This window comes from Myxocyprinus asiaticus, chromosome 26 (genome assembly GCF_019703515.2).
Source record: "Myxocyprinus asiaticus isolate MX2 ecotype Aquarium Trade chromosome 26, UBuf_Myxa_2, whole genome shotgun sequence".
In the NCBI taxonomy this organism is placed as follows: Eukaryota; Metazoa; Chordata; class Actinopteri; order Cypriniformes; family Catostomidae; genus Myxocyprinus; species Myxocyprinus asiaticus.
The window spans coordinates 22,002,501-22,028,502 of record NC_059369.1 but is presented as its reverse complement, the minus strand read 5'-3'; the positions used below and the strand labels follow the sequence as shown (position 1 = coordinate 22,028,502).

General features: G+C 37.7%; 1 protein-coding gene across 1 annotated transcript in view; it reads left to right on the top strand.

Moving 5' to 3' along the window:
• The window catches only part of LOC127417409 (lon protease homolog 2, peroxisomal), a 35,282-nt gene that overhangs the window by 2,155 nt on the left and 7,125 nt on the right, over nucleotides 1-26,002 (top strand). Inside the window, exons 2-11 of the mRNA XM_051657443.1 lie at nucleotides 55-289; nucleotides 1,049-1,180; nucleotides 2,270-2,392; nucleotides 2,476-2,639; nucleotides 3,179-3,273; nucleotides 5,454-5,712; nucleotides 10,034-10,175; nucleotides 17,372-17,522; nucleotides 17,717-17,843; nucleotides 19,257-19,384. Of these exons, the coding sequence (XP_051513403.1) occupies nucleotides 55-289; nucleotides 1,049-1,180; nucleotides 2,270-2,392; nucleotides 2,476-2,639; nucleotides 3,179-3,273; nucleotides 5,454-5,712; nucleotides 10,034-10,175; nucleotides 17,372-17,522; nucleotides 17,717-17,843; nucleotides 19,257-19,384 (1,556 nt within the window). The remainder of the gene's footprint in view (nucleotides 1-54; nucleotides 290-1,048; nucleotides 1,181-2,269; nucleotides 2,393-2,475; nucleotides 2,640-3,178; nucleotides 3,274-5,453; nucleotides 5,713-10,033; nucleotides 10,176-17,371; nucleotides 17,523-17,716; nucleotides 17,844-19,256; nucleotides 19,385-26,002) is intronic.

The window sequence follows — 26,002 nt, the reverse complement described above, 5'->3', positions numbered from 1 at the left end:
GATAAGTTTGATTGTATAATACAAGACTCATTTCACTAATCTCTTCTGTCTCAGCATTGGCACTGCTGGACTGGCGGTGCAAGTAGTGGGCAGTAACTGGCCGAAACCACACTACACGCTGCTCATTACAGGGTTGTGTCGCTTCCGTGTGACCCAGCTGCTGAAGGAGAGACCTTTCCTAGTGGCAGAGGTGGAACAGCTAGATAAACTGGAGCAGTACACGGATGGAGATCAGGGAGATGGAGAGCTGGGGGAGCTGTCGCAGAGGTTCTATCAGGCTGCTGTACAGGTTAGAGAATTGACACACGCAAGTAAAGGAACATGATGGTAGTCATTTATGTTTATATTGCGATGGTGTGTTGTATGATGTCTTGTGGTACACTGATAAATGTGTGTATTGAGGTTGTACCCTGACCTCTAACTGCTTGTGTAACTGAAAAGCTCAAGTTCATATTCCACTGTCTAATGCTGTTAGAGGATTTTAACTGTCTATGTTTGCATAAATGCATTCTGTAAACTGTGTATAATTAGGGTTATCAAACAGGGGTCCAAGGATGGTACTGCTGGGGGTCAGTGGAGAAGTTTTTCATGACATTTTCAACTATTTTAATGAATTTTGACAAAAAAATATGATTAGCATAATATAATGTAATATTTTTTTAATGAATGTTATTACAATGTTTTACTTTGAAAATCTAGCTTTTTTATTTTGGGACCATGGGTTACCTGAGAGTCTTTCACCAAATATTTTCTTTGCCTTGGCAGCAATGATAATGATATACAGTAATCCCACTTGGGGGTTTGATAGATTTTTTTTTTGGATAGACGTCTCAAGAATACCATTCAAATAAAGGCAGCACTTTGTATATATAGAGCTAATGGCAGCCAGTGTTTTGGCACCAGTCATCCATACATTGAGTCATTATTTAAAAACTGAATGAATGAAATACAGGCTCTTCATTTGTTGCCAAATGTGCAGGGCGTTTCATTGCCAGTCGGCTTTTAAGTCAGTCTATTATAAGTGGGGCTCTGGCTTCTTTTTGTCCAGCTGGTCGGGATGCTGGACATGTCGGTGCCTGTGGTGGCGAAACTCAGACGGCTGTTGGACAGTTTACCTAAAGAAACACTGCCTGATGTCCTGGCCTCCATGATCCGCACTTCTAACAAAGAGAAACTGCAGGTACACCAGTAATAAGGGTTATACTGATTGTGGGGTCAGTTTGTTTTGCCTAGAGTGATTGTGAACCATACCTTATTGAATTTGCCTTTATTAAAACTAGAGATGGCTTTTTTGAGTAATTTTGTTATCGAGTACCCTAACCAGGGCCAAATTAATGCACAGGCTTACCTGGGCTGAAACCCCCCTGGCTGCAGGTGGGCCCAGTCGCGGCATCCGTCACGCTATTCTCCCCTGTCAACGTTTGTGGGAGCAAGCGAATGTAAACGCGTGCGGCACAAATGTAACCACAGAGATACATTTAGCACATGTAGCACATGGTCATAGAGTAAAAACATCCTGCTTCCCCCCAACAACTGGCAGGGCCCAGCAGAGGGGTAAGCCTCAGGGCCCTGCGGTACCTTAATGCGGCCTTGACTCTAACCCACAAAAAACTAGAAACCGATTACTCATGAATTAAAATGTAAGTTACAAATAAAATAAAACACGTATGTGAAACTTAGATTTTGCTTTATTAACAAACGTTACCAAGAACGGTTTCAAAATAAGCTAACTTTAACAACTTTGCATTTCTTTTGGCAAAAATGAAATAATAAAAAAAAGGCATTAATTCAGTTCTCATTACATTTCTCAATGCACTCGGTTGTAACTGCGAGATTTGGTGAGACATTCAGAGGGAAAGTACAGTCAAATACTGTGTTGCTTAAAGCAGGCAATTGCGCAAAGGAAAATTTATTTGTGGTATTCGAGTAGTATTTTTAGTAGTGGATTAGCTGGTGCTTAACAAGTACTCGATTAGTTGATAACTTGTGCATATCCATAATTATAATATACGTTTATAGTTTGTTTATATACTTTTCTGAAATGTATATAAATGCATAGGTATAATTTTAAATAGTCATGCTATGTGACAAATTAATTTAAAAGTACATCTGTATCTCTCAGTTAATATGACGGTATTAAAGCTGGAGGCATAATAATTATAAAAGAATGATCAAATAATTAATTAAAATAGTTTTAGGTAGAGTATACTGTGTCACACTGCAGGTCATATGTGGCATTATGTTTTTAAAAGAATCTTGTTGTTGGCAGGTGCTGGATGCAGTAGACTTGGAGGAGCGGTTTAAGAAGGCCCTTCCACTGCTCACCAGACAAATTGAGGGGCTCAAACTGTTGCAGAAGACCCGCAAACTCAGACCTGGCGATGACAAGAGAGTAAGCCATAAAACTTCTTAAACTTCTATCCTTAACCTCCACAACTTCCTGGTCCAAACTGCTGTTCTTCCTCTTTCTCGAAGGTGCTGGCCATTCGTAAAGGTGGAGTGTTCCCAGGCCGTCAGTTCTTGCTGGAGGATGAGGGGGAGGATGAGGATGGTGATGATACAGCTTTGCTGGAGAAGAAGGTGAAGGCTGCAGCCATGCCAGAGGCAGCACTGCACGTGTGTCTCAAAGAGCTTAGACGGTGTGTATTATCCTTTGATCCCTATCAGTAGACATTTTGCAAACAGTGGTCATTTTGGAGGAAACCCCATTTCATATGTTTATCCACTGTCTAAAGAGTAGAGTTAAATCATAACTATGCACTCCTGACAGAAAGGAATGCTTCACTGACCACTGCCTGCATCCCTCCTGTTTTCTCAGGGTGAACTTTTAAGATTACAATTTAATCATTATCTTACGTAGTAACATTAAATAATGTATTAATTTATTAAAATAAACATTGTTATTATTGCACATATTATGTGACTGTTTAATATTTGAAATATGGAAGTTTCTTTAAATATTTGGCATCTTCCTCATCTACCTAACATCAATATGAGATATAAAGCACTTTTTTGTTTTTCACAATATGTGTTATGAAAAGTGCTATAGAAATAAAACTGACTTGATTTGTCTTGGCTTTTCAGTGTAACTATTTAAATATTCTGAGTGGCAGTAACCATTCTTGTGTGGTGTACCTAGATGTTGATTTGTAATGACTGTATGTGACCTTTAATATAGATTAAAAAAGATGCTGCAGTCCATGCCAGAGTATGTCCTCACCCGCAACTACCTGGAGATGATGGTGGAGCTGCCTTGGAACAAGAGTACCACCGGTAAGAGATTTAATTATCAGAACAATAGTACCTTAAAATCATTTCACAATTACAGGAAGTTTTTAAACAGGGCTGGTCATATTAATAATCAATCCTTAAATCTTAAAGTGCAATCCTTTCTTCTATCCCAGCTTAATATGCAGAGGCAACAAGAAGTAAGCCATTTATAGGTACATTTTCTCAAAAAATGTAAACACACTCATGTCGCTGTGTCACTATAAAAATGTGTGTGTTTGTTTTGAGCGACCCGCCCCAACAATGCTACTCAACCAAAGTTGTGTGTTGGGGGTGGGACTATCTCTTTGTTTGACTAACGGCAGTTGAGGGGTGTATTCAGAAATTCAATTGTTTATTTTTGCTATTCTCTTCAGTGGGGCAGAAATTACATACTTCAGCTTTAAATCAAGTATGTCTGATTTAATTTTTTATGAATTACTCCATTCAAACAAAATCCATCTTAAACTATTTAAATTAGCAATAAACTATCTATTTTGCCAATTTGTAGATACATTGATTATTTCTAATTGACAATTTCTGTCTCTCTCTCTCTCTATATATATACACATATATACATTATACTTCTATATGTTGATAATAAGTTTGCTAATTATTCAAAATAAAGTTAATTAGAATGTTGAATGTCTGATGTTTAAGTATTTTTTTTACTTATTTAATTGAAATTCTAGATAAAAAAGTGACAATAACAAAAACAGTTCATTATCTTTAAACTTTTTCAACTTGAACAATTTTAATTCTAGGTGAAACCTTTGTAAACGGATTAAATAAGATTTTAATTAAATTTAATATTCATTTTTAAGTTTAAATAAATATGCCAGTTCCAGTCCATTGATTCCAAGGAAATGCCTGCATTGTGTTTGGCCACCAGAAGATGGAGTATTGGAGCTGTTTATGTTTAATTCTTGTCATGTTCTCCATGGCCACATGGGGGACTCTGAGAACTCAAGCAAGAGTACATTACCTTGCCAAGCACAGCTAGAGTGTTTGACCATATGTTGAGAAGCATTAAACATACCTTAGTCATGTTCTGTGTCTTGTATTATTATTCCATGTGCATAGCTAAATCTTTTTGTTTTACCTATACCACACACACATTCACCCAAACAGACCATGACACATTCACACACAGACTGAAGTGTTCTGTATGCATTCCTTACTATCCTAATGTTATAGGTCTCCTTGAAATAGGATCCCTGACTTTCCATGAAGAGCTCAGACTCAAACAAACACTTGATTGAACACACACACTAACAAACACACACTCGCACACAAACACACACATGCATACAATGCTTACATATCTCTGTATTTCCCTTGCTAGATGTGTAACAGACCTTGAGGCTGGAATTCTGTTGGGAAAGTTTCATGTACATGAAGTACATGACTAGCACAGTATTTTGAGCTCAGCGCTCAAGGGTGGGACAGCGTTAGAGGAGAACTGATTTAGTGGTTTTGATCGGCGCTTGAAAGAGCCTGGGAATAGAGAGGTGGATGTACAGGGATTTTGTTCTGTAAATGCAGAAAAGACGTTCCATGATTTGTGAGAACCATAAAGAAAATTCTGTGCCTAGTTTAAGTTTACTTTATGGGACAGCTGCACATACGTCTGTGTCTGGTTATATGAGGTGGTGGAGAATGATGCATATGCACATATGTCTCTGATAAAATACTTGCATTCCTTTCAAAATCTATACAACATGTGTGCTGCTGCAGTGGGCGACGCTCTGATATTACTTGTGTAAGGTTTAAAAAAGATCAGTCGATGACTATAAAATGAATTGGTATAATAAAAATAACCCACATTTTCTCTTTTTTACTCATTGGTAAATAGTGTATTCATACACCATTAATTAGTGGTGTTTGAACAACCAGACAATTAAACGGGTGAAGAAATCCCACAGACTTAAAAAGCAGCACCCCCAGTATGTCATAAGATTTGGGGGTGGGCTCTTTTGACTTGGGCTATTAAGCAACCATCTAAAAATCGCCCAGAACACCCTAGTAACCACCTAGCAATGCTCTAGCAACCACACAGAAAACAAAAACAGTCCAGTTCTAACCACGAAGCCACAGAACCCCATTCATGTGCATGAATATTAACTCTGTATTATGAGATATTATTTCTACTTTATGTTAACTCTATTGCATCTTTCTCTGATTAGATTGCCTGGACATCCGTGCGGCACGGGTGCTCTTGGATAATGATCACTATGCCATGGAGAAGCTGAAGAGGAGGGTGCTGGAGTATCTGGCTGTGCGTCAGCTCAAGAGTTCTCTTAAGGGGCCCATCTTGTGTTTTGTGGGACCCCCGGGTGTGGGAAAGACCAGCGTTGGACGTTCCATCGCCCGCACACTGGGTCGAGAGTTCCACCGCATCGCCTTGGGAGGAGTCTGTGACCAGTCAGACATCCGTGGCCACAGGTGAGAGTTTAAGCAACAAAAGATAGTACAGCTTTAAAAACACCTTATCTTCACACTGGAAGACTATATGTTAATTGTCTCAGCCTCATACCAATAGATCTCTTAACACAGTCTGTTGACTGACCGTGATGCATATTACACTCAAAAAATGAAAAGAAATGGCTAAAATTGACAGTTCCAATCCAATAAAGTGCAACAATTGGGTTCCGGAAGTGAAAATCCTATTAATTTTCTCCAAAGCCGAATTGATTTTTAATGATAGCTTATAAACTTTTAAAGACAGACCTAACTTGAGCTCTGAGGTTGTGTCTGCTTTATTTCAACTTAATTTCATTAAAAAAAAAAAGAAAAAAAAAAGACTTGTTTATTAGCGGATAGTCATAAGTGTGGCTATGCAGGACTATATGATAAAGAAGCATCAACCATTTTTGAACGCTTGTTATTTTGAAAAATGTTAGACATTCTCCTGTAATATAATACCCCACCGTATTGCACATTTCTGTGACCTAACCTTGATGTTACTCTGATTAACCCTGGTGTTAGGTTATGACTAATGCAAGATCATTCAAACATTTGTATCTCAATATAACCATTAAAGCATTTCCTTGCCATTAAATAGTGAGTCTTAGCCAACATATGAAGCATGTGGTGATGCAAATGTGGGCAGATGGGCCAGATTGAGGTGTCAGACTATGATGGGTCCACCAAAGAGACATGACGTATGCCTTCAATAATGGGAGAAACTTTAAACCTTGACCTGCACCGTCGTCTTTGATGTTCCCTTTGATCTCCTGTCACAATAGAAACTAGAAAGTGATAACATCACAGCACCCTGCAGGCCAGGGCAAGTCTCAGAGTTTTCTGATTGGTTAAAATCAAAGCTCTAACAAACTCACACTCAAGCACAAACACACGCAAAATGTATCCTTAGGACAGACGGCACTAATAGACTTTTCCCACACACTCTCTGGCTTTGTCTCTTTATTACTTGCGTCTTTAAAAGAGTGTGAATTACTTTACTACAGTAGAGTGTTAAAAGTTTAATGTCAATGTTACAGCCCCTAATGACTATTATTAGGGTGGTTTTCGTATCCTGCCTCCGTGTCAATCCAGTGGGAGAAAATACTGTTAGTGATCTTGTTTTAGTGTTTACAACCCTTTGCGAGATATCTTCAGAAGGATCCAAGCTTAATGGCTTTGTTCACACAGTCAGTGTTTGGGACTGACCAGCGCATTTACTAACAGGTGTGACTCCCAAATTATTCTGTTCATACAGCTACGTACAGGAACGGATTTAATGCTTTTTGTATGAACGAGTAGCTCAGAAGTCAAGGTGGGAGCAGCTCCCATGGGACAGCGATTGTATCTAAAACCTTCGGATGAGTCACAGCTCAAATCTGCGTCACTGAGTGGCCGGAAACGACATAAAAAAAATAAAAAATGCAACATATACGAGACAAGCATGTGTATAGAAGATAGTTGCCTTCGCATGGCATGACTGACAGTTAGGCGTTCATTTCGGTTCTATTCTATGACGGTAAATCAGTAGTAGAACTCGAGAGCTTGCATATTTAGATTTGAGAACTTGTACAATAAATATTTGTACTCGTAAATTGAAATTTACACTCTCAGCATCAATGTGAAAACGTGTAAAATAAAAATTTGAAGTTGAATCTGCAGTCTGCACTCACAGACAGTAATTCAAAGCTGCAGACAAGTAGTCACAAATCTGTAAAATGACATTCACATAAATACAACTACAGACACAAACTTGTATTACATATTAACTTTTGTACTTTAATTCATTTTTGCAGTACAACCACAAATCGGCACTTACAACCACTCAAATCTGGCACTGCAACTTTAAATCTTCACGCCTTGACTTTTGCAAATACATTTGCGAAGAACCTGTAGCAAAACTCACTTGTGCATTTGTAAATGCTGATGCAAGAGAGCAAGACCAGTGTTTGGCGGGGGAGAGGGAGGGGTCAGTGAAGTCGTTTTGTTGGTTGATGCCTAGCCAATGAAATGGGGCATTTTTGTACGCGATGACATCACGCTACAGTGCCAGCCCGCACCTTTTTGTTAGGGCAAAACAGAGCCGGTGTTATGGATCAACTGGGGATCAAGTTAACTGAGACCTATGTCTCTGCAGAACAAAAATGGGCTTTTCCCAATCAGTGGGCGTTTTCAAACCATTGAGATTCCCTACTTTCATTGAATAGTTTAGAAATGCCCAGCCCGGATTGAAAACGGCCACAGATTTGAAAACACTTGGGTATACTTGGGTTAACTGGGGATTTGCGCATGCATGTGAATAATTTTGCTTGCCTTTTCAGCAGATTCCTTCAATGTGAATTGCCAAGGAACAAAGAAAAGACATTTTGCACAATATAAAAACAATGCTGGTATCATTATTAACCTACTTTGTTTCACTGATGTCTGTTCTAATGAATCTGACACAGTTTTAGAGCGATTGTAATGGTTCCACAGAGTAACATCTGGTTACCTATGTTAACATGGGACATTGGTTTGAATGGGAACTGGTGAATACACTTGTCAGAGCAGTAAATTGCAAGTGGAATTATTTTATTTGCAACATTAAATCATCATAGGCTGATATGTGTCAATAATATACTGTACTTTCAATTGCTTTTATTTCTTTATAATGAATAATGACTTGATTAACCTGAAAATCAACAAAGTGATGGATTTAATAGAGCTAGGACGCTGGTCCAGTAGTTAATTCTACTAAATCCAGGTCAGACAAGATGCATTTATAATTGTTTTAAATCAATCAATCAAAATTGTAACTGCATCTGACAGCCAGTAATTACAGTATAATCTATTGAATTTTTTGAGAATGCTTGAATTACTGAAAAAATAAATTAATAATAATAATAATAATAAAAAAAAAAATATGAACAATGTTATCCATAGTTAAGAGGCTTTTATTTTATTTCTCTCCCCAATTCCCAATGTGCTCCAAGTCTTTGTGGTGGTGTAGTGGCTTGCCTCAATCTGGGTGGTGGAGGATGAATCTCAGTTGCCTCTGCGTCTAAAAGTGTCAATCTGCACATCTTATCAAGTGGCTTGTTGACCTAGCGTGTGTGTAGGCTTCAAGCTATTCTCTGTGGTATCCATGCACAACTCACCACGTGCCCCACGAGAGCAAGAACCACATTATAGTGACCACGAGGAGGTTAACCCAATGTGACTCTACCCACCCAAGCAACTGGGCCAATTGGTTGCTTAGGAAGCCTGATTGGAGTCACTCAGCACACCCTGGATTCGAACCTGTGACTCCAGGTGTTGTAGTCAGCGTCTTTACTTGCTGAGCTACCCAGGCCCCCCAGTTAAGAGGCTTTTTAAAATTGTCAAACCAATTTAAGATTGAAAATCTTAAAAAGATTTTGCCAAATAAACAGAATTATTACGTTTCTGAAGAAATATCTTGTGCTTTCTCAGAGTTTATTCTCATTTATTCTCACCCATTGGTTAATTTGGCATTTGTACTTAATCTCCACAAAAAAAAAAAAGAAAAAAAAAAAAAAAGCCCTGTTCTGAAAGATCTTTTGGCAGTGTCATGGGTAGTTATAAACATATGACATTGTCATGCATATATCCTTTGAAAAGTAAAGGATGCTGTTATAACAATTTAAATAAAAATACAGATGATCACAGGGGATTTGAACCCAGGTCAATATGCATTGTTAGCAGACATGCTACCACTAGACCAACTGAACCAATGAAAAGAGATCAATAATTGTATTAATGTATTATTTTTCATAAATAAATGTAATTATAGTGTAGAGGCCAATTATTAAAACATTTCAGCCTATGATGCTTTAATGTTGCAAATAAAATAATTCCACTTGCGATATACTGCTCTGACAAGTGTAATTGCCAGTTCCCATTCGTACCAATGTCCCACGTTAACATAGGTAAACATGATACCCTGTGAAACCCTTAAAATCACTCTTAAACTGTGTCAAATTCATTAGAACAGACATTAATGAAAAAAAGCGGGTTAATAATGATAGTGTGAACGTAGCCACTGTGTCAAAACAATTGCACTTCAGGTCAGTATACAGGTTACAGTGTGAAGAATTTATGTTTCCATTGATTGTGGTATTATTATTTGGGGGGGGGGGGGTATTATTATTTGGGTTACCTCCGCCCTCATCTCCCCTTGAGTCTACGCTCCTGTGCACACTTGATCTGATACATATCTTACCTTACTCCTTTGTTCTACGTTCTCCCTCTTTTATCTCTAAATTTTTCCCACTCCCACTTTATCTCCATCTGTCTCCGTCCTCAGACGCACGTATGTGGGTAGCATGCCTGGCCGCATTATAAATGGACTAAAGACTGTTGGTGTAAACAACCCTGTCTTTTTACTGGACGAGGTGGACAAACTGGGCAAGAGCCTGCAGGGAGACCCTGCCGCCGCCCTGCTGGAGGTGAGAGAAACTACATGCAGATTACAGTACTGCAACCTATGGATGGATGGATGGATGGATGGATGGACGGACAGACAGATAGATAGAGAGATAGCAAGGTTATAATAGTTTTACATTTTTATTTTAGTTTTTATTTCTATTTCGTTAGTTTAGTTTTCATTTTGTTTGTTAGTTCTTTGTTAGTTTTAGTTTTTAAAGAGCATTGAGCATTATGGTTTTTCAAATATAACTTTCATGTAGTGTGTTATATAGCTGTTTGTGAATGTAAAAAAGTCATTCAAAGTGCACGACAAATGGAGTTATTGACACCCAAAAGAAAGAACCAATTCTGAAAACCTGAAACGAGTCGTTAGTAATTCCAGACTTACTTCCTGTACTAACCTACGTAATTTGGTAACAAAAAACCCACCTCTGGTCTGTTTACATGTACAGCCAGTGCAGGCTGTTAGCCTGTTAGCTGTTAGCCTCTGCTAACCCACGCTATTGTCAAACTACATATAAACTTACCACTGAGAAACGTCCTGTTCTCGTTGTGCTTGCAATGGTGGTTCGGGTTGATCTTCCGATGTATCACTATCGGACTCGGGCTCAAATTGGTAAGGTAAAACAGACATTTTTTCAGACGGACCTGAAACTCGGATATGGTAGTGGCCGTTTCCTTTTCCGACACGCGCTGTAAGCGGTAGACCAGTCACAACAGACTGGGACATCTGACCAGTCAGAGCAGAGTAGGCTCTCTGAAAGGAGGAGTTTAGAATGAATCCTTTAGAACGGATCATTGAAGGAGTCGTTTTTGACACTGGGAAAAAAAAGGTAATGCTGCAATTTAAATTATGAGCAAATTAAAGTGTTTTTTGACTTTGGATGCATGTAAATCTATTGTATGAGACCTTTAAAACAAAATTAGGCACGTTTAAAAACCATAATAACACTTTCAATATTTTATAGTTTAGTTTTAGTTTTTCATTACATTTAGTTTTTATTTTGGTTTTTATATCAAGTGATACATATAGAATGGTGAAAACAGGCATTTGTGCAACATGGGTCATATAGCTGGACACCCAAATGTACAGTTTGTAAATAATCCTTTTAATATTAAAAATCTTCATTTTTAATAAGACCAACTGAATTTCATTACTGATATTACAGTAGAAGAAAACACATAATTCCGATTTAAGAATGCTTCTTTTTAATTTAACTTAATTTAAAAGTCCTTTTTAGTGCATTTTACATGAGAAAGTAAATTTTGTCGCAACTCTGAAAACTGAACATCAAACAAAAATTTATACCAATTCCAAATGAAATGTAAAACGAATCACTGACTGACGGTGCGTGCGTGTGTGCGTGCGTGCGTGCATGTATGAGAAAGAAAGCCAGAATAAATTACTGGATATTATATTGTTTCTGTTCTCTTTGTTTTAACATCATGCATTGGCAACACAACAAACTGTCATTCCAATAAAGGTTAAAATGTGTCATAATTGAAGCCCCAGACACAGCTAGGGCATTTTCTATAGGGTGACCAGATTTTGAAAGTCTCAAACTGGGACACCTGGGGGGGGTTCACGATACATATATATATATATATATATATATATATATATATATATATATATATATATATATATATATATATATATATATATATATATATTATTATTATTATTAAAATATGTAGCTAAGTTCAATAAAACATCTTTTAGTATTTTTTAATTGTTTAATACGATTTTAACCACAGTTGTGATATTTGTAAAATCTACAAATTCCGTATAGTCTTTTCTAACCATATGATGTCATATTGCATGTGTAATAATGAAATGACTTGTCAGTGCTTGATTTTTCTTGTCAGCTACATATTTTTACACAAAATTTGCAACATTGGAAATTAAAGGTTAAAATACAATTCCACATTTCCTCATTTAAGTGCTTGAACTATTTAAAAAAAATACAGCTGTATGAATATGACCTGCAATCTCTTATTTAACACTGTGGCCATGGGAAAGTGAACATTTACAGTGACAACAAAACATTTCAATTCCATTTTCACATGTTGTGCAAAGAACTCGATTGGCTTCTTTCAGCATGTTGAACATGCATTGTCATTTGGGCATTTCTGATTTGCTTTGGATAATGACAGAGAGCAGCAGAGAGTGCCAAGCGCGTGAGTTGTTGTCACGGTACCCAGATTCTGAGCGGATTGCTGCAAAACTAGAATGAAAGTGTCGTCAAATCATCGTGCAATAAAATATCTTAATTTCCCTGCAATCGATACCAGACACGATACCAAGAAGGACGTTGAGGATATTTAATTTCAAATAAAAAAAATCAGTGAGCCTAACAGTTGAAACCGGGACATTATTAATTTTTTAGAGAAATGACAGGACACCGGGACACACCTCGTGAAACCGGAACGGACTGCTGGTCACCCTAGTTTTCTACCTCTTTTGCTTCTCTCCATGATGTACTGTAGTGATTCCCTCCCGCTCTGTCCTTGCAAATGTAATGAGAGCAACAGGTCATCATCTAGTGCTATCGCCGCCTAGTGGCATCTTCATGTTAAGGTGGTAGCGGGTTTGAAGGTTCAAAAACATATTGCAAAAAAAAAATGAAAACGAAATATGTTTTAAGATTATTTTTATTTTAGGTTTTTTTAGAGCCATGAAAATTTATTTTTAGTTTAGTTTCAGTTAGTTTACGGGAACAAAAAGTACATTTATTTGTAGTTTTAGTTTACAGTTATAACCTTGATAGATAGACATATAGATACGTAGTCTGATAGGGGAAAACTTTGTGACTGATTAATTAGAAAAGATATTGCACACTTAGTTTCAAAAGGACTTCAGGACTGTGGCAAGTTTGGTGTTAGCTACTTAGATTAGCTATAGTATGGGCCCATGTCATTGAAGAGATTTTAATCTTGGAGAGAGATATGAGATGAGAGAGAACAGACTTCAGAGCAGATCCAATGATATAATTTCGAGTTGAAAAGGTGGAGAAGGAAGAGTGCAAATTACTTGACAGGTACTTCTGTTAAAGTACCAGGATGGTATTACCCAGACCCTCTGTGAAATAGTTGGACTTTTTGCAGGCTAAACAATATTATGGAAACTATAATGAAAGATTAATTTGTTTGGAACATTTCAGAATCGGAATACACTTTGGCATGCTAATACATGTTTTCCGAGCTACGCAAACACTGACTTTATTGTATATCAGTCTACTGAAAAAAAAAAATGAAATTAAACCATGTGTGGTCTGCAAGATCAGTTATTTGTGCAAGGCTTGTTGGTATGTGCATGCATACCATAGCACATCAAGGTGAGGAACCACTTAGTGTATAATCTGTGTAAGAATGCATAACTGGAGAACCTTCTTAAAGGGATAGTTCACCCAAAAATGAAAATGTCCCATCATTTATTCACCCTCATGTTGTTCCAAACCCATATGACTTTCTTTGTCCTGTAGAACACAAAAGGAGATGTTAGCCAGAATGTTAGGGACAGCCACAGTCACCATTCACTTTCATTTTATAAAAAAGAGCAGCATCAACATTCTTCCAAATATCTCTTGTATTTAGCATATGTCATATGGGTATAATAAAACAATAAAAATATAATGTATTGTCTCTCTGCCCATTGCTTTCAATGAACATGCACAATATCACATACACATCACCATTTGCTTACATCCGATTACACATGAGCCTGTTTGTTTTCCCTGAGATAAATATCCAAATGTCTCTCATACACGCTCTGATGCAGCTGTTCCTACTGTGCATCTGTGTGTCTGTGATTGTAATCCTCTTATCTCTTGGTAAGACATACTTTTACAATAATCCAGTAGAGTGAGGGAAGTGCATCTTACAATTTCACCATAGATCAGCAGTCTGCATCCTGTAATCACGTGATCACTACTAAAAATCATCCGGGGGATTGGTGTTCATCTCATACTGTAAAGCCATGTGACCGCACTCATTGTGCGTCAGATAGAGGGAGAGATATAGAGGAGTTTGTTACATGACCTGGCAAGCTCAGCAGAAAGCTGAGCGATTAAGTTTGTCAGAAGCTGAGAGGAAGCAGGCTTATTTTAGGAAAGCATTTCATAATACATTGGTTTATGATGGCTGTTTGTAGATATACAGGTAGTTATCAAGAAGAAAAAAAAAAAAAACCACAATAATGAACTGGGGAATTGAGGGTGGAATTGTAAGTGAACATTCATGCAATATGCACACCTGCAGAGTGTAAATTATTAGAGATGCACCTATGTATCGGCCTCCGATATTTATCGGCCAATTATTGACCAAATTAAAACCATCTGCAAATCAGTTTTAAGCATAAAAACAACAATTTGAAAAACCAGTGGTTTATTTATTAAAGGGATAGTTCACCCACAAATGAAAATTCTCTTTATATTTACTCACCCCCATGCCAATCCAGATATGTATGACTTTCTTTCTTCAGCAGAACACAAAGAATTTAGAAGAATATTTCAGCTCTGTAGGTCCATACAATGCAAGTGAATGGTGATCAGACCATTGTAGCTCAAAAAATCACATTAAGGAAACATAGAAGTTATCCATATGACTCCAGTGTATAAATCCATATCTTCAGAAGCGATAAAATAAGTGTGGGTGAGAAACAGAACAGTATTTAAGTCAGTTTTTACTCTGAATCTCCAGTTTCACTTTTACATCTGAAAGTGAAAGATGAAGTGGAGATTTAGAGTAAAAAATGACTTAAATATTGTCCTGTTTCTCAGCAGGATTACTTTGTTTCTTTTATATGATTTTATGAGAGACAAATGTCTGATCACCATTCACTTGCATTGTATGGACCTACAGAGTTTGTGTTCTGCTAATGAGAGAAAGTCATACACATCTGGGATGGCATAAGGGTGAGTAAATGATAAGAGAATTTACATTTTTGGGTGAACTAACCTATTAATTCTAATCACACTTTGTAAAAACTCTGTGAATTCAAATGCACAATCCATAAATAATGATAGACACAGAATGTAGAATGGTTGGTGGCACTCCTAAGAACATGTAATATTTAAGTTTTAATTATTCTCGTTCTCACATTAATGAGGAAAATCCGTCATTACAGATGTGAAAGTTTTGAAAGCAGCACTTACCTATCTGTATACATCATGAGGTGAAACCTTCCAAAACACTTTGAAACCAGCAAAAGTTCTTAGACATTGGTATGGTGTCCATTAAGGCTGCACGATTGATTGTGTTAAGATTGAAATCGCAATATGGGCTTGCACATTTATTAAACTTTGAAAGTTTAAAAATAGACTGCATTCATCGCTTCAGTCAGAATTTTGTAAGCAAGCAGCACCCTCTAGCAGTGTGTATGCATTATCCATTGTCCATCATCCATTTTACCACAGTAGAACTTAAAAGAGCATTTTGTTCCTTTAGCAACTTTTTATTTTTCAATGATGTGGTTGATATTTCTGTGGAATTGCCCAATATAGGCATAATATGTATTTGTAATGTTCAATCATATACAGTACAAAGATGTAAAATGTGAGTTCTGTTGTTTTTTTTTAGCAGTACAAAATAATCTTTTTTCACACACAAAAAAGTGATAAATGTATTTGTCTTTTTATTATTATTATTATTATTTATCTTTTTATCTCCTATTTATCTTTCATTTTGGCTGGCCCTCTTTAAAATGTTGGCTTGTCATGTGTTCAACAGATCCAATCCATATGGAAATTATTTAATTTTAGAACAATTAAAATCTTTTGTACATTTTTAAAACATAATTTCTTAGCAAAACAGTGATCTGATGACAAAATCTGTATCTGCCAATAGTTTTTTTGTTAAAATCGGTTTCGGTATCTGCCAAAAAATTTAATATCAGTGCATCCTACAAATCATACACTAACTTTCACCAGGGTCTGCTATTTAAAATGTATTTTTTTTCTATAGGCTAAGGCAAGCATTACAATTACTGTTTGTTCTAAACCCCAAATCCTAAGTATTAAACTTCAATGAATAACTAATCTTGCATTGTTTTAAAATTAACATTAATGGTGCGGCTTGCAAAGATGTGCAATTACTTTTCAAAGTGGTCAGTCTTTCACTTGGAAACTGTTAATTTTTTTTTACCTAGACTTACATTGAAGGAGGGACCCGACCAATATCTGGGGGCCAGAATATTGGGGAGACAGGTGTGGATGACACACTTTTTTTTAACACAAAATGTAAAAAATCCAAATTGTCATTTGGTGCCTCTAGCACAGTTAGCAAAACGTCATCTATCATGAAAAACATTTTACACAAAAACACTTTTTTGGTTGCTTTGTTGTGAAATGTAAATATGTAACAATGACAGTGCTTCATTGTCGTTGTACCATTCAATGCTGATTCTAATGGAAAAGGCTCAATTAGCCCATTGTTGCTATGGTTACCTCAGAAAGCTAGCACAACTTCTTTTCGGCATCTGGTGAAAATATGGGGTCTAACTTGTAATGTAACTTGTGTTAAAGCATTCTTTTATATGTATAAATATATATTTTAGTATATGTATTTTAAAACCTTTTGTTGACCCTTCAGAAGGGATCAGGCTTTAAAGGGCTCATGACATGTCTTTTTTAATTATTTTAAAAAGTTTTATATGGTTCACTTATAATATTAGTCATATATTTGTAAAACATGATCATTTTCGACCCTGTCAGAAACGCTGCTTCTCCTTTAAGTCTTGACAGTAAACGTCCACTGTTCTGATTGGCTCTCGGCTTTTGACTTTCTTGCTTTCTCCTTGCCATCTCACTGCTCATCATTACTGGTGGGGTACAGAAGTGATTAAAGATAAAATAGGTGTTGATGTGTTGTTATGGAGGCGGTCAGATGTTTACCACAGTGTGACATCACAATGTGGAGAAAGTAGACGAGTTGTTTTGGAAGCTTTGTTTCAACAAATGCTCTTTTTGCAGTGAGGAGGAAGTTTTGAGTTCTGAAACTTACAGTGTGTTCTTATAGTACAATGACCTCTTATGTCAAAGATCAAGAAAAATTGTATTCCTCATATCATAAGCCCTTTAATTAGGGTACTCAACCCCCAGTTCCTGCTTAACTTCACATAATGCACACCTACTTAATTTTGTGAAAGTTTTTGGCATGTTTTTTGAATGGGAAGACCAATGCACATATGTCTCTCTCTAACTGTGGTCATTATCAGGTTCTGGACCCAGAGCAGAACCACAGCTTCACTGACCATTACCTCAATGTGCCTTTTGACCTCTCGCAAGTGCTCTTCATCGCCACTGCAAATACGACTGCGACAATCCCCCCTGCCTTATTGGACAGAATGGAGGTCCACCAGGTGCCAGGTCAGAGTTCAACATTGGACAAAACAGGACAGCAGGATGCGGCATTGATGATGTGACATTATCAGTGATTGATTCGGACGATTTTAACTTGAATACAATGAACTCAATCCCATAAGTGAACAGATGGTTTTTCTAGTTGAACACTTGATTAGTGTAATTTGTGTGCTGAATATGCACTGTGTGTGTCTCATTAGGGTACACCCAGGAGGAGAAGGTAGAAATAGCCCACCGGCACCTGATCCCTCATCAGCTGGAGCAGCATGGACTGACTCCACAACAACTACAGATCCCACAAGACACCACACAGGATATAATTAGCAAGTATGAATACTAACGATGTGCAAAACTACATAATTTTCAAAATCGACTCGTCAACTTTTGGGTCTTAAGGAAGTCCTATAACGGTATTTAGGCTGGTTTCTTTATGGGCATTTACATTAGTTGTGTTCTTCCATTCAAAAATGGCTAAATGGAGTGCAGTGGAATGAAACAAAATGCAGTGGTTTGGGGACATGCTTCTAAAAGTTTGATCATTTTTAATTGGACACAAAGTCTTAACGCAATGCTCATCGGCAGACACACAAAAACAGCGTGAGACGTGATGCATTGGGCAAAGAGGTTTGTCTGAATATGCATGGCTATAGACTGATTTAAAGATGCAAATTTTCCTACGGGTTGTACTATGCAAAGTGTCTAATAGCTAAAACACAGCACACTAATTATATAAGAAACAACTAGATAAAATAGTCACCCCTTTGATTGACTTGTCGGTTGTCGGAATACTAGTCGACCATCATGATGTATCCCTAATACACTGTGTTCTGTATTCTAAAGAAATTTGGGATAATAACGCCACCTTTTAACCCACATGGAGAACAGAAGGAAGAGATTAAAGTGTCCAGACAGGTCAATGAGCCATCATTGTCAATTAAGAACTAATCACACACACTTACAAATTAGTTTACCTCTCTATCAACATGCACACACTCTGGTGTGCTGGTATTAGCTGTCCATAAAGCATGCCACCAACATTGACGCTGAAGAGCGAAAATATGCAAGATGTATCATCAACGCATATGGGGTGTGTTTAACTATATATACCGTGCAGTGGTAGAAAAGTCATCCAGTAGAGATTTTGCTATACCGTTTACACTGTGGTAGATATATTTGCACAGGATATTAGTAGACATGACTGCTTTACATTATTTACATCTAAACAGGAAACATGGAGTAATATGAAAATATTGAACAAGTCTAGTTTAAGGAGCATAATGTTGAATTCTTTTTGCCAATAGTGGGATTTAGATGCTTATGGTTGCTGAGAAACATCACAACTTTCCACATTAATATCAAATTTATAATTTAGAAATATTTATAAAAAAACATACCTAGCACACCTAAGGATTGAAATGCAAAGTAGTCCATATATTATGCAGTTCAAACAGAAGGTCAGCTTATGTCACAGACGGGGTTGTCCAGCCGGGTCTCCTTCCATAAACTGAATCTTGTAATGTTACTCCGCTGTCTCGCTCTCGCCTTTAAAACAGTATTTTCCAAGCTTCACTTTTAAATGTTTGTAGTTTATCAGGGAGGGTCAATTAGATGCACATTTGCAAAGCTAACTAATTACCTCAGAGGTGCTATTTTTTGGATGATTATCTGCTAAAAAGCAATCAATACATGGCCCAGGACATGCAGTGCCAGCTGTAATAAGTGATTCGGGTGTGTTTGTAGGTACACACGGGAGGCAGGCGTGCGATCTTTGGAGAGGAAGATTGGGGCCATCTGTCGAGCAGTGGCTGTGAAGTTCGCTGAAGGTCGAATGATCTCTAGAGCAAAATCCCCAACTGAACAACATGCAGGTAAATTGGGACTCAACATTCAACATTTGTATCTCTTCTCACTTTCGTTTCTACAGTTATATTAGTTCCCTAGGCATTGATTCAGTCATAGACTTACTATTGAAGGTATTAGTTTTTGTACAAAGATAAAGCCTGAACGAATGTCCTTACCAGGCACAATGTGATAAAATGACACAAGAAGACATTTTCATGGTCACTTGGTTTATATTTTTGTCGCATCCAGCTTAGTAGAGAAATCCTGCTTCGCATAGCTGTAGTGCTGCAGCTAACTGTTTTGAGAATCAATTAATCTGTTATTTTTGGAAAAATAAGCCAAATTGTATTTATATCACTTTATTACACTGCACTCTAGAATACCCTATTCTAATTAGTCAATCGGGCCATCTAGCAATCTGGTATTTCGGAATAACAACCGGACATCCAGTTGATAAGTGATATTACACCGGTTATCCGGGTATGTGACCCAACTTTTCTACTTCTCATTTCGCTCTCTACAGTTAAGCTAATACAATAAATAAAACTCAAATCAATGTTTTGTGTCCATTTATTTATTTATTTGGTAATTTGTTTTTAGCAGTCAGATGGTCATTTTCGCAAAGTAAACCAACAGAACTGGAGGTTGAATTCAGCTGGATTCTTTCTTCTTACATAACACAATTTTTGGACGCAAATACATTTTTTATGCCCATTTATTTATTTGGTGGGTAGGCTTGTAATAAGCGGCATAATGTACAGTCAGCCAGTCAGCTTCATGTCAGGGTCCTGATCAATGTCTGGGTTTATTTTGTGATAACGTTTGGCTGGCTGTACATTATCCCTATCATGTCTTGTTCAATGCTTTCCTTCAAACAATATTCAAATTCAAAGCTAGTAAACAAAAAATAAATAAATAAATAAATGTACAGTTTACATTTGTGTGCAAAAAATGTTTAAAATACAAATTTAAAAATAAGATACAATATTAGACACATACCCAACTTATCGAAAATGCAATTTTTTTTGTCAACTATTTTCATTTCATATTTGTATTGATTTTTTATATAATGGGTTAGTTAACCCAGAAATGAAAATTCTGTCATCATTTACTCAACCTCATGCTATTCCTTATGATATCTTCCATGGAACACAAAAAGAGATGTTACACCTAAACAGACGCAATGCGATAAGATTCCAGCGACACGCAGTCAGTCTGTCCACACCAGGCGCGTTGCAACACCATGATATTAATACACTAAAAAAAGGATAATTGACAATAAAATGTAGAAAACAGTCTGTTTATTGAATGCAACTATTTTTTCACTGAAGCTTCGTATGGGCATTCGCTTTCTACAGAAAACCCGAGGGGATAAAAACACAATCACACACATACACTGGGCAAAGTTACTTTATGAATCACATCCGAATTCAGTCTGTTACCATTGTTTATGGTAACAGACGGTACTCCTGTTGTTATTTCGCCAATCTCCACGTGACAGTGAAGCGGAGAGAAAGTCAGAATGAGCCGGTATGTCTCCCCTCTGCTATTCTGAACCAATCTGTGTGTGTGTGACAGAGCTCCGGCTGAAGAGAGCGAGACCTCAAGCACAACATTTGGTAGGTGTGTAACACCCCCTGCCAAAATCAAGTTGTTGTGAACCGGCTAGTGAGATGCCAGCTTTAATATACTGCAGTAAGAATAATTTTTGACCCATTTGGTGACTGCGCTGGCCGGCATGACGTCGCAGAAATAGAAACTATTTCAAAAATAGAATGCCCTGTCGCTCGTCATGTGTCGCGGCTGGTTAGGACAAAAACTCTGATTTACATGGATAAGATACCTTTTATCGTGTGCGTGGCATCGCGGCATGTCTGGTTAGGACACGTGTTAGGCAGAATGTGTGGGACTGACAGTCTTAGTCTTAGGCTTTAAAAGAATAAATCATTTTGCCTAACTACTTTTGTTATTATTACTTCTTGTGTTCCATTGAAGAAATGAAAGTCATGTGTGTTTGGAACAACTTTAGTGGAGTAAATGATGAGAGAGTTTTCATTTATGGGTGAACTATCCCTTTAATTGTTGCATTCCTACTTCGCTGCATATTTAAGATTAAGAATGATCTGATTGACTTTGATTTTGTTGTTTCATATACAGTAGTATTTTGCTTTTTTTGAGGACAGGAAAATTACACTGGCAACTTGTCACGTCATGCTTGTTAAGGACACACTCTTGAGGCAGAACTAACTTGAGGCAGAATTAACTATTATAAATTAAATATTATAAGAATTTAAATCCAAGCTTAGGTAATGGAACAGGCAAGACACTGCGTATTAGATAGAGTGGGTGAGTTTCTGTACTGTTCTGTACTGTGCGGCGTGCTACACTCCACGACAGCAGCAGTAGCTCAGAAACAGCTTAACGTTCCCTGCCACATACAGACTGCTGACTTCAGCACAGTCCCACACACTCACACATGCTTACTCACTGTGCCATACAGACACAATCCGATACACGCTAACTGAGGTGTGATATAGACTAAGGAGTGAAGCCCTTATTCACACCACAAGCGGCACAGAGTGACAAAGTGACAGGATGCCATTCATTTTCAATGAGAGTACAGCGATTTTCGATTACACGAGTGGCAATGATCATTGGCAACAAGATGTGGGCATGGCGTGCGACAGGACAAAGTTAAGAAAAGTTTAACTTTATGCAAATTACATTCGGGAGCTCACGCCATCCATCTCCTGTGAGATACTGACTGGTGTGGAGTGCAGACAAGACAGAGAAGTTATAATGTTGAGAGGGATTTCACTGCTCTATATCATTTGTCTGTAACCACGTGAATGGATTTAATAAAATAATGATATGTAGATTTAATTCATATATTGATAGATTGTTCATCTTGTTCATGAAATGATGCAATGAGCACTGCTGAAGGTCATATAACACTCTCCCTTGCAGAATGGTAATTTTTAGAGTCAAGAGAATTGATTCCTTTTCCATTTAGAATGATATCTTAGTTTTACCGGCAGTATAATTAATTATAATTTTTTTTATAATTATATTTATTTATCACACATTTTCACATATCCCAGCTAAGCTGGGGTCAGAGTGCAGGGTCAGCCATGATATGGCACCTCTGGAGCAGATAGGGTCAAGAGCCTTGCTCAAGGGCCCAACAGTGGCATCTTGGCGGTGCTGGGGCTTGAACCCCCGACCTTCTGATCAGTAACCCAGAGCCTTAACCGCTGAGTCAAAAGCTAATATGGCTGTACGTGCAGTCTACCAATAATGTTTGAGCGACATCAGTAGGGACGGTCACCAGTGACTTTATAGTACAGAGACTAGCGACAACAACGACAGTGTTGTTGGTGGTGTAAACGGGCCTTGAATGTGGGTACCCCATGGTGACAAAACATCAAACACTTTAATTCAGAAACAAAAACACTCTCACACTGTCTCAAAAATTTTTAAAACCTCAACACACACACATGCATGTATTGGTCATTAATCTCTCCAAGCATGGACCCCCTGTGGTTTGGGGGAGGGTAAAGCGTGCTAACAGACGGCCGCAGGCACCCCTCCTTTTTGTGTCTTGCTGCAGCTGCTCTTCTGTAACAGGAGTTATAGCCATGCGAGTTAACACGGTCAGAGAAAGGAGGGGAGGGGGCAGTTGGGGCTCTGTTCAAAATTAGATTTAGCCCTACTGTTTCCCAATCCTCCCCTGCATGGCCCCTGTGTGAGGAGAGATTTAGAGAAATGAGGGTCAGGGGTTTTCTTAAAGGGATAGTTCACCCAAAAATGAAAATTCTTGGAAAAATATACTGACCACTATTTTACATACAATGAAAGCAAATGAGGGCTTGGGCTGTCAAACTCTAAAATGTCAATAAAAGAACCATGAAAGTAACATAAATGTGGTCCATATGATGCTATGACAGAATTTTCATTATTGTGTGAAAGGTTCCTTTAACTCCTCCTCTGATCTCGGTGTGGATGTTCCTGTTGCCAGGCAGCTTTATTTGCAGACTGAATAAAGCTTTGAAATGAGTGTTTTATGTATGCCTCAATTCCTGTTGCTTTCTCCAACCCTCTGCTGCTCACTTTAGCAGGTGTTTTTCTTAGTCTTCACATCATGACAGCTGTCTCATGCACTTCCAGCTGTTATCATCTCGACTCTCATGGTACATTCAGTATAGCTTAGTCTCTGAATTACAGAGAAATTAAAGAAAAGGTTAGTTTGTGTGTGTAACGGGGTTCGTGGTTGAGTGAAAGGAGGAAGCAGGAAACGTGGGGCTTAAACTCAAAAGGTAGGTTTTTAATAACATGTAACTCAAAACAGCTTTTCAGTTTCAACATAAATGAACACACTCTGGCTGTTGAAGCGCGACTCTCTCCCCCCGTTTCTGCCGTTGTTCCTCATTATATCGCTCTCCCCATTGCTCACTGCAATCAGAAACAGGTATTAGACATCTAGTGCTCATGTGTGTGCACCCTTACCGCTTTCTCTCTCTCCGGACAAACACTCGACCACGCCCCCGCTGCCACAGTGTGATAACCCTTCTGATTCCTCATAAAAAGAGGCATGAGTCTCATGGAATAGTGCCCCCCCATGTCATTATTGCCATGTTGTTTCAAACCCATATTATTGTTTTTTTCTTCCCTGAAACAAAAAAGGAGATCTTTGGTAGAAAGTTGAGCTTTTGTTTTCCATACATTGCACGTGGATGGTGATTTATAATGCTACGGTCCAAAAAGGACAGAAAATCACAGTAAAAGTATCATAAAGGTCCATATGATTTGTGCACTACCATAATGTCCTTAAATGTAATTAACATAATTGAATGTCAGAAACTGTAATCTGAATACAAAAATGTTAATATTGTTACACTACTTTTTAAATAAAAAAAAGTAACTAATTAACAGCAACAAACTTCTTTGTGATCAGATTACAACCAACACTGAATAGCAAAAAGGAGACTATAATATTATCTGTAAATATGATTATTCCCTATTCAATCAGCCTTGGTTATGTCAGCAGAAAATAAAAGTTGTTTCAGAGGTGGAGGAAGTTACTACAATTTAATCAATTATTATTCAAACAAACATCTTAAGAATAACTTAGAATCATGCACAATAAGACTGGGGCATTTATGAAGAAACTAAATAGAGTCAAATTCATGTTGTCTTCAGCATGGCATATCCATTTCCTTTCTTTCTTTGTTCATCCAAAACATGACACTCCTCCTTTGCATGTCATTAACAGTCTAGTCACATGATCTGTGGGCAGCAAGGGGCATGCACATAATAGCGAGTCTTGCCCAGGGCTAAAAAAAAGTACCAACAACTAAATAGACCCATAGACATACTATTTGTAAATACACCCTGAAGCTATTTTCCTTATTATGTATGAAGACCACACCTTATTGTTTCCTCACAAAATAAGATAGCACCTGCTCTCCCCCATAGCTGGACCCATGTGGCCTCATTCTACAGCCCATAATTCTCCATTATTTCAGACAGCTTTCTTTCTTGCTCTTTCTTTTTTAGTATTCTCCCCTCCGGCCCCTGTGTCTATCATCTCACTTACTGGAAAGTCTCAAATAGACATGATAAGCGCAGGCGCAATAAAAGTTATTATTATTAGTTTTCTGAATGGTGTGGTTCGACTGTCAGTTAACCATACATGGTGTCATAATGTTGATACATAAGAGTGACAGACAGTGAACACACAAACCTAGAATTAGCCACTTTGCCATCATCGGTCTGAGCAGGGTATGGGGGCAGTCATACTACACTTCGTGCTCCATTCACTCCCATTCAAACACATCCGAACGTGGTAGACCAGGAACACAAGTTCATGCGCAGAAATTAAGCACTCCGCTTCATACAAGAGTTCAAGTTTGGTGAACTCTGACCTGCGAATCATTATGACGAGAGGATGTATGACAAATAGAAGATCGAAATGTCACAGGCTAACATCATGGCTCAATAAAAAGAATAGATATTTCAAAGCTGCGTGTTTTGTTGTTGCAAGAAAGTGAATAGACAATATATTTAACATTTTGAATATAATATTTAGGGCTGCAATCAACTAATCGATAAAATCGATTGTTATCGATAATGGAAATCATCGACAACGAATTTCATTATTGATTATTTGGATATATGCCGCGAGCACGGAGAAGCTCCGTCAGTGACATCACTTTACAGCCCATTGAAAATGTGTTGTATGATGAAACTCATTCGAAAAACAACAGAGACGAGCTGAAGCGGAAAAAAACATGGCCCAAGTTGTCCAGCGCATGAGAGCACTTTATAAACACTTCAAAGAAGATCATAATAAGCAGACAGTTTAATGTGGAGCGGTTGCTGCATCAGGTGCATTGAAAGAGTGATTGTGCCATTTGATGTGCTTTAGAGTTGTTTCTCTCCAGCATATCACTTACATTTTACTGCTATTTTCTCTTTTATAATGTATACATGTTATGAATTCAAAATCAGCCTCGTATTTCGCAAAACTGTTTGTTTTTAGCACATGTGAGTCTCCATTAAACTCTAATGAGCAAGTGAGCGCACACATCCTCGTCAATCATACCGATCGCAATGGAGAAAGGGAGCGCAATCATTTTGATTAA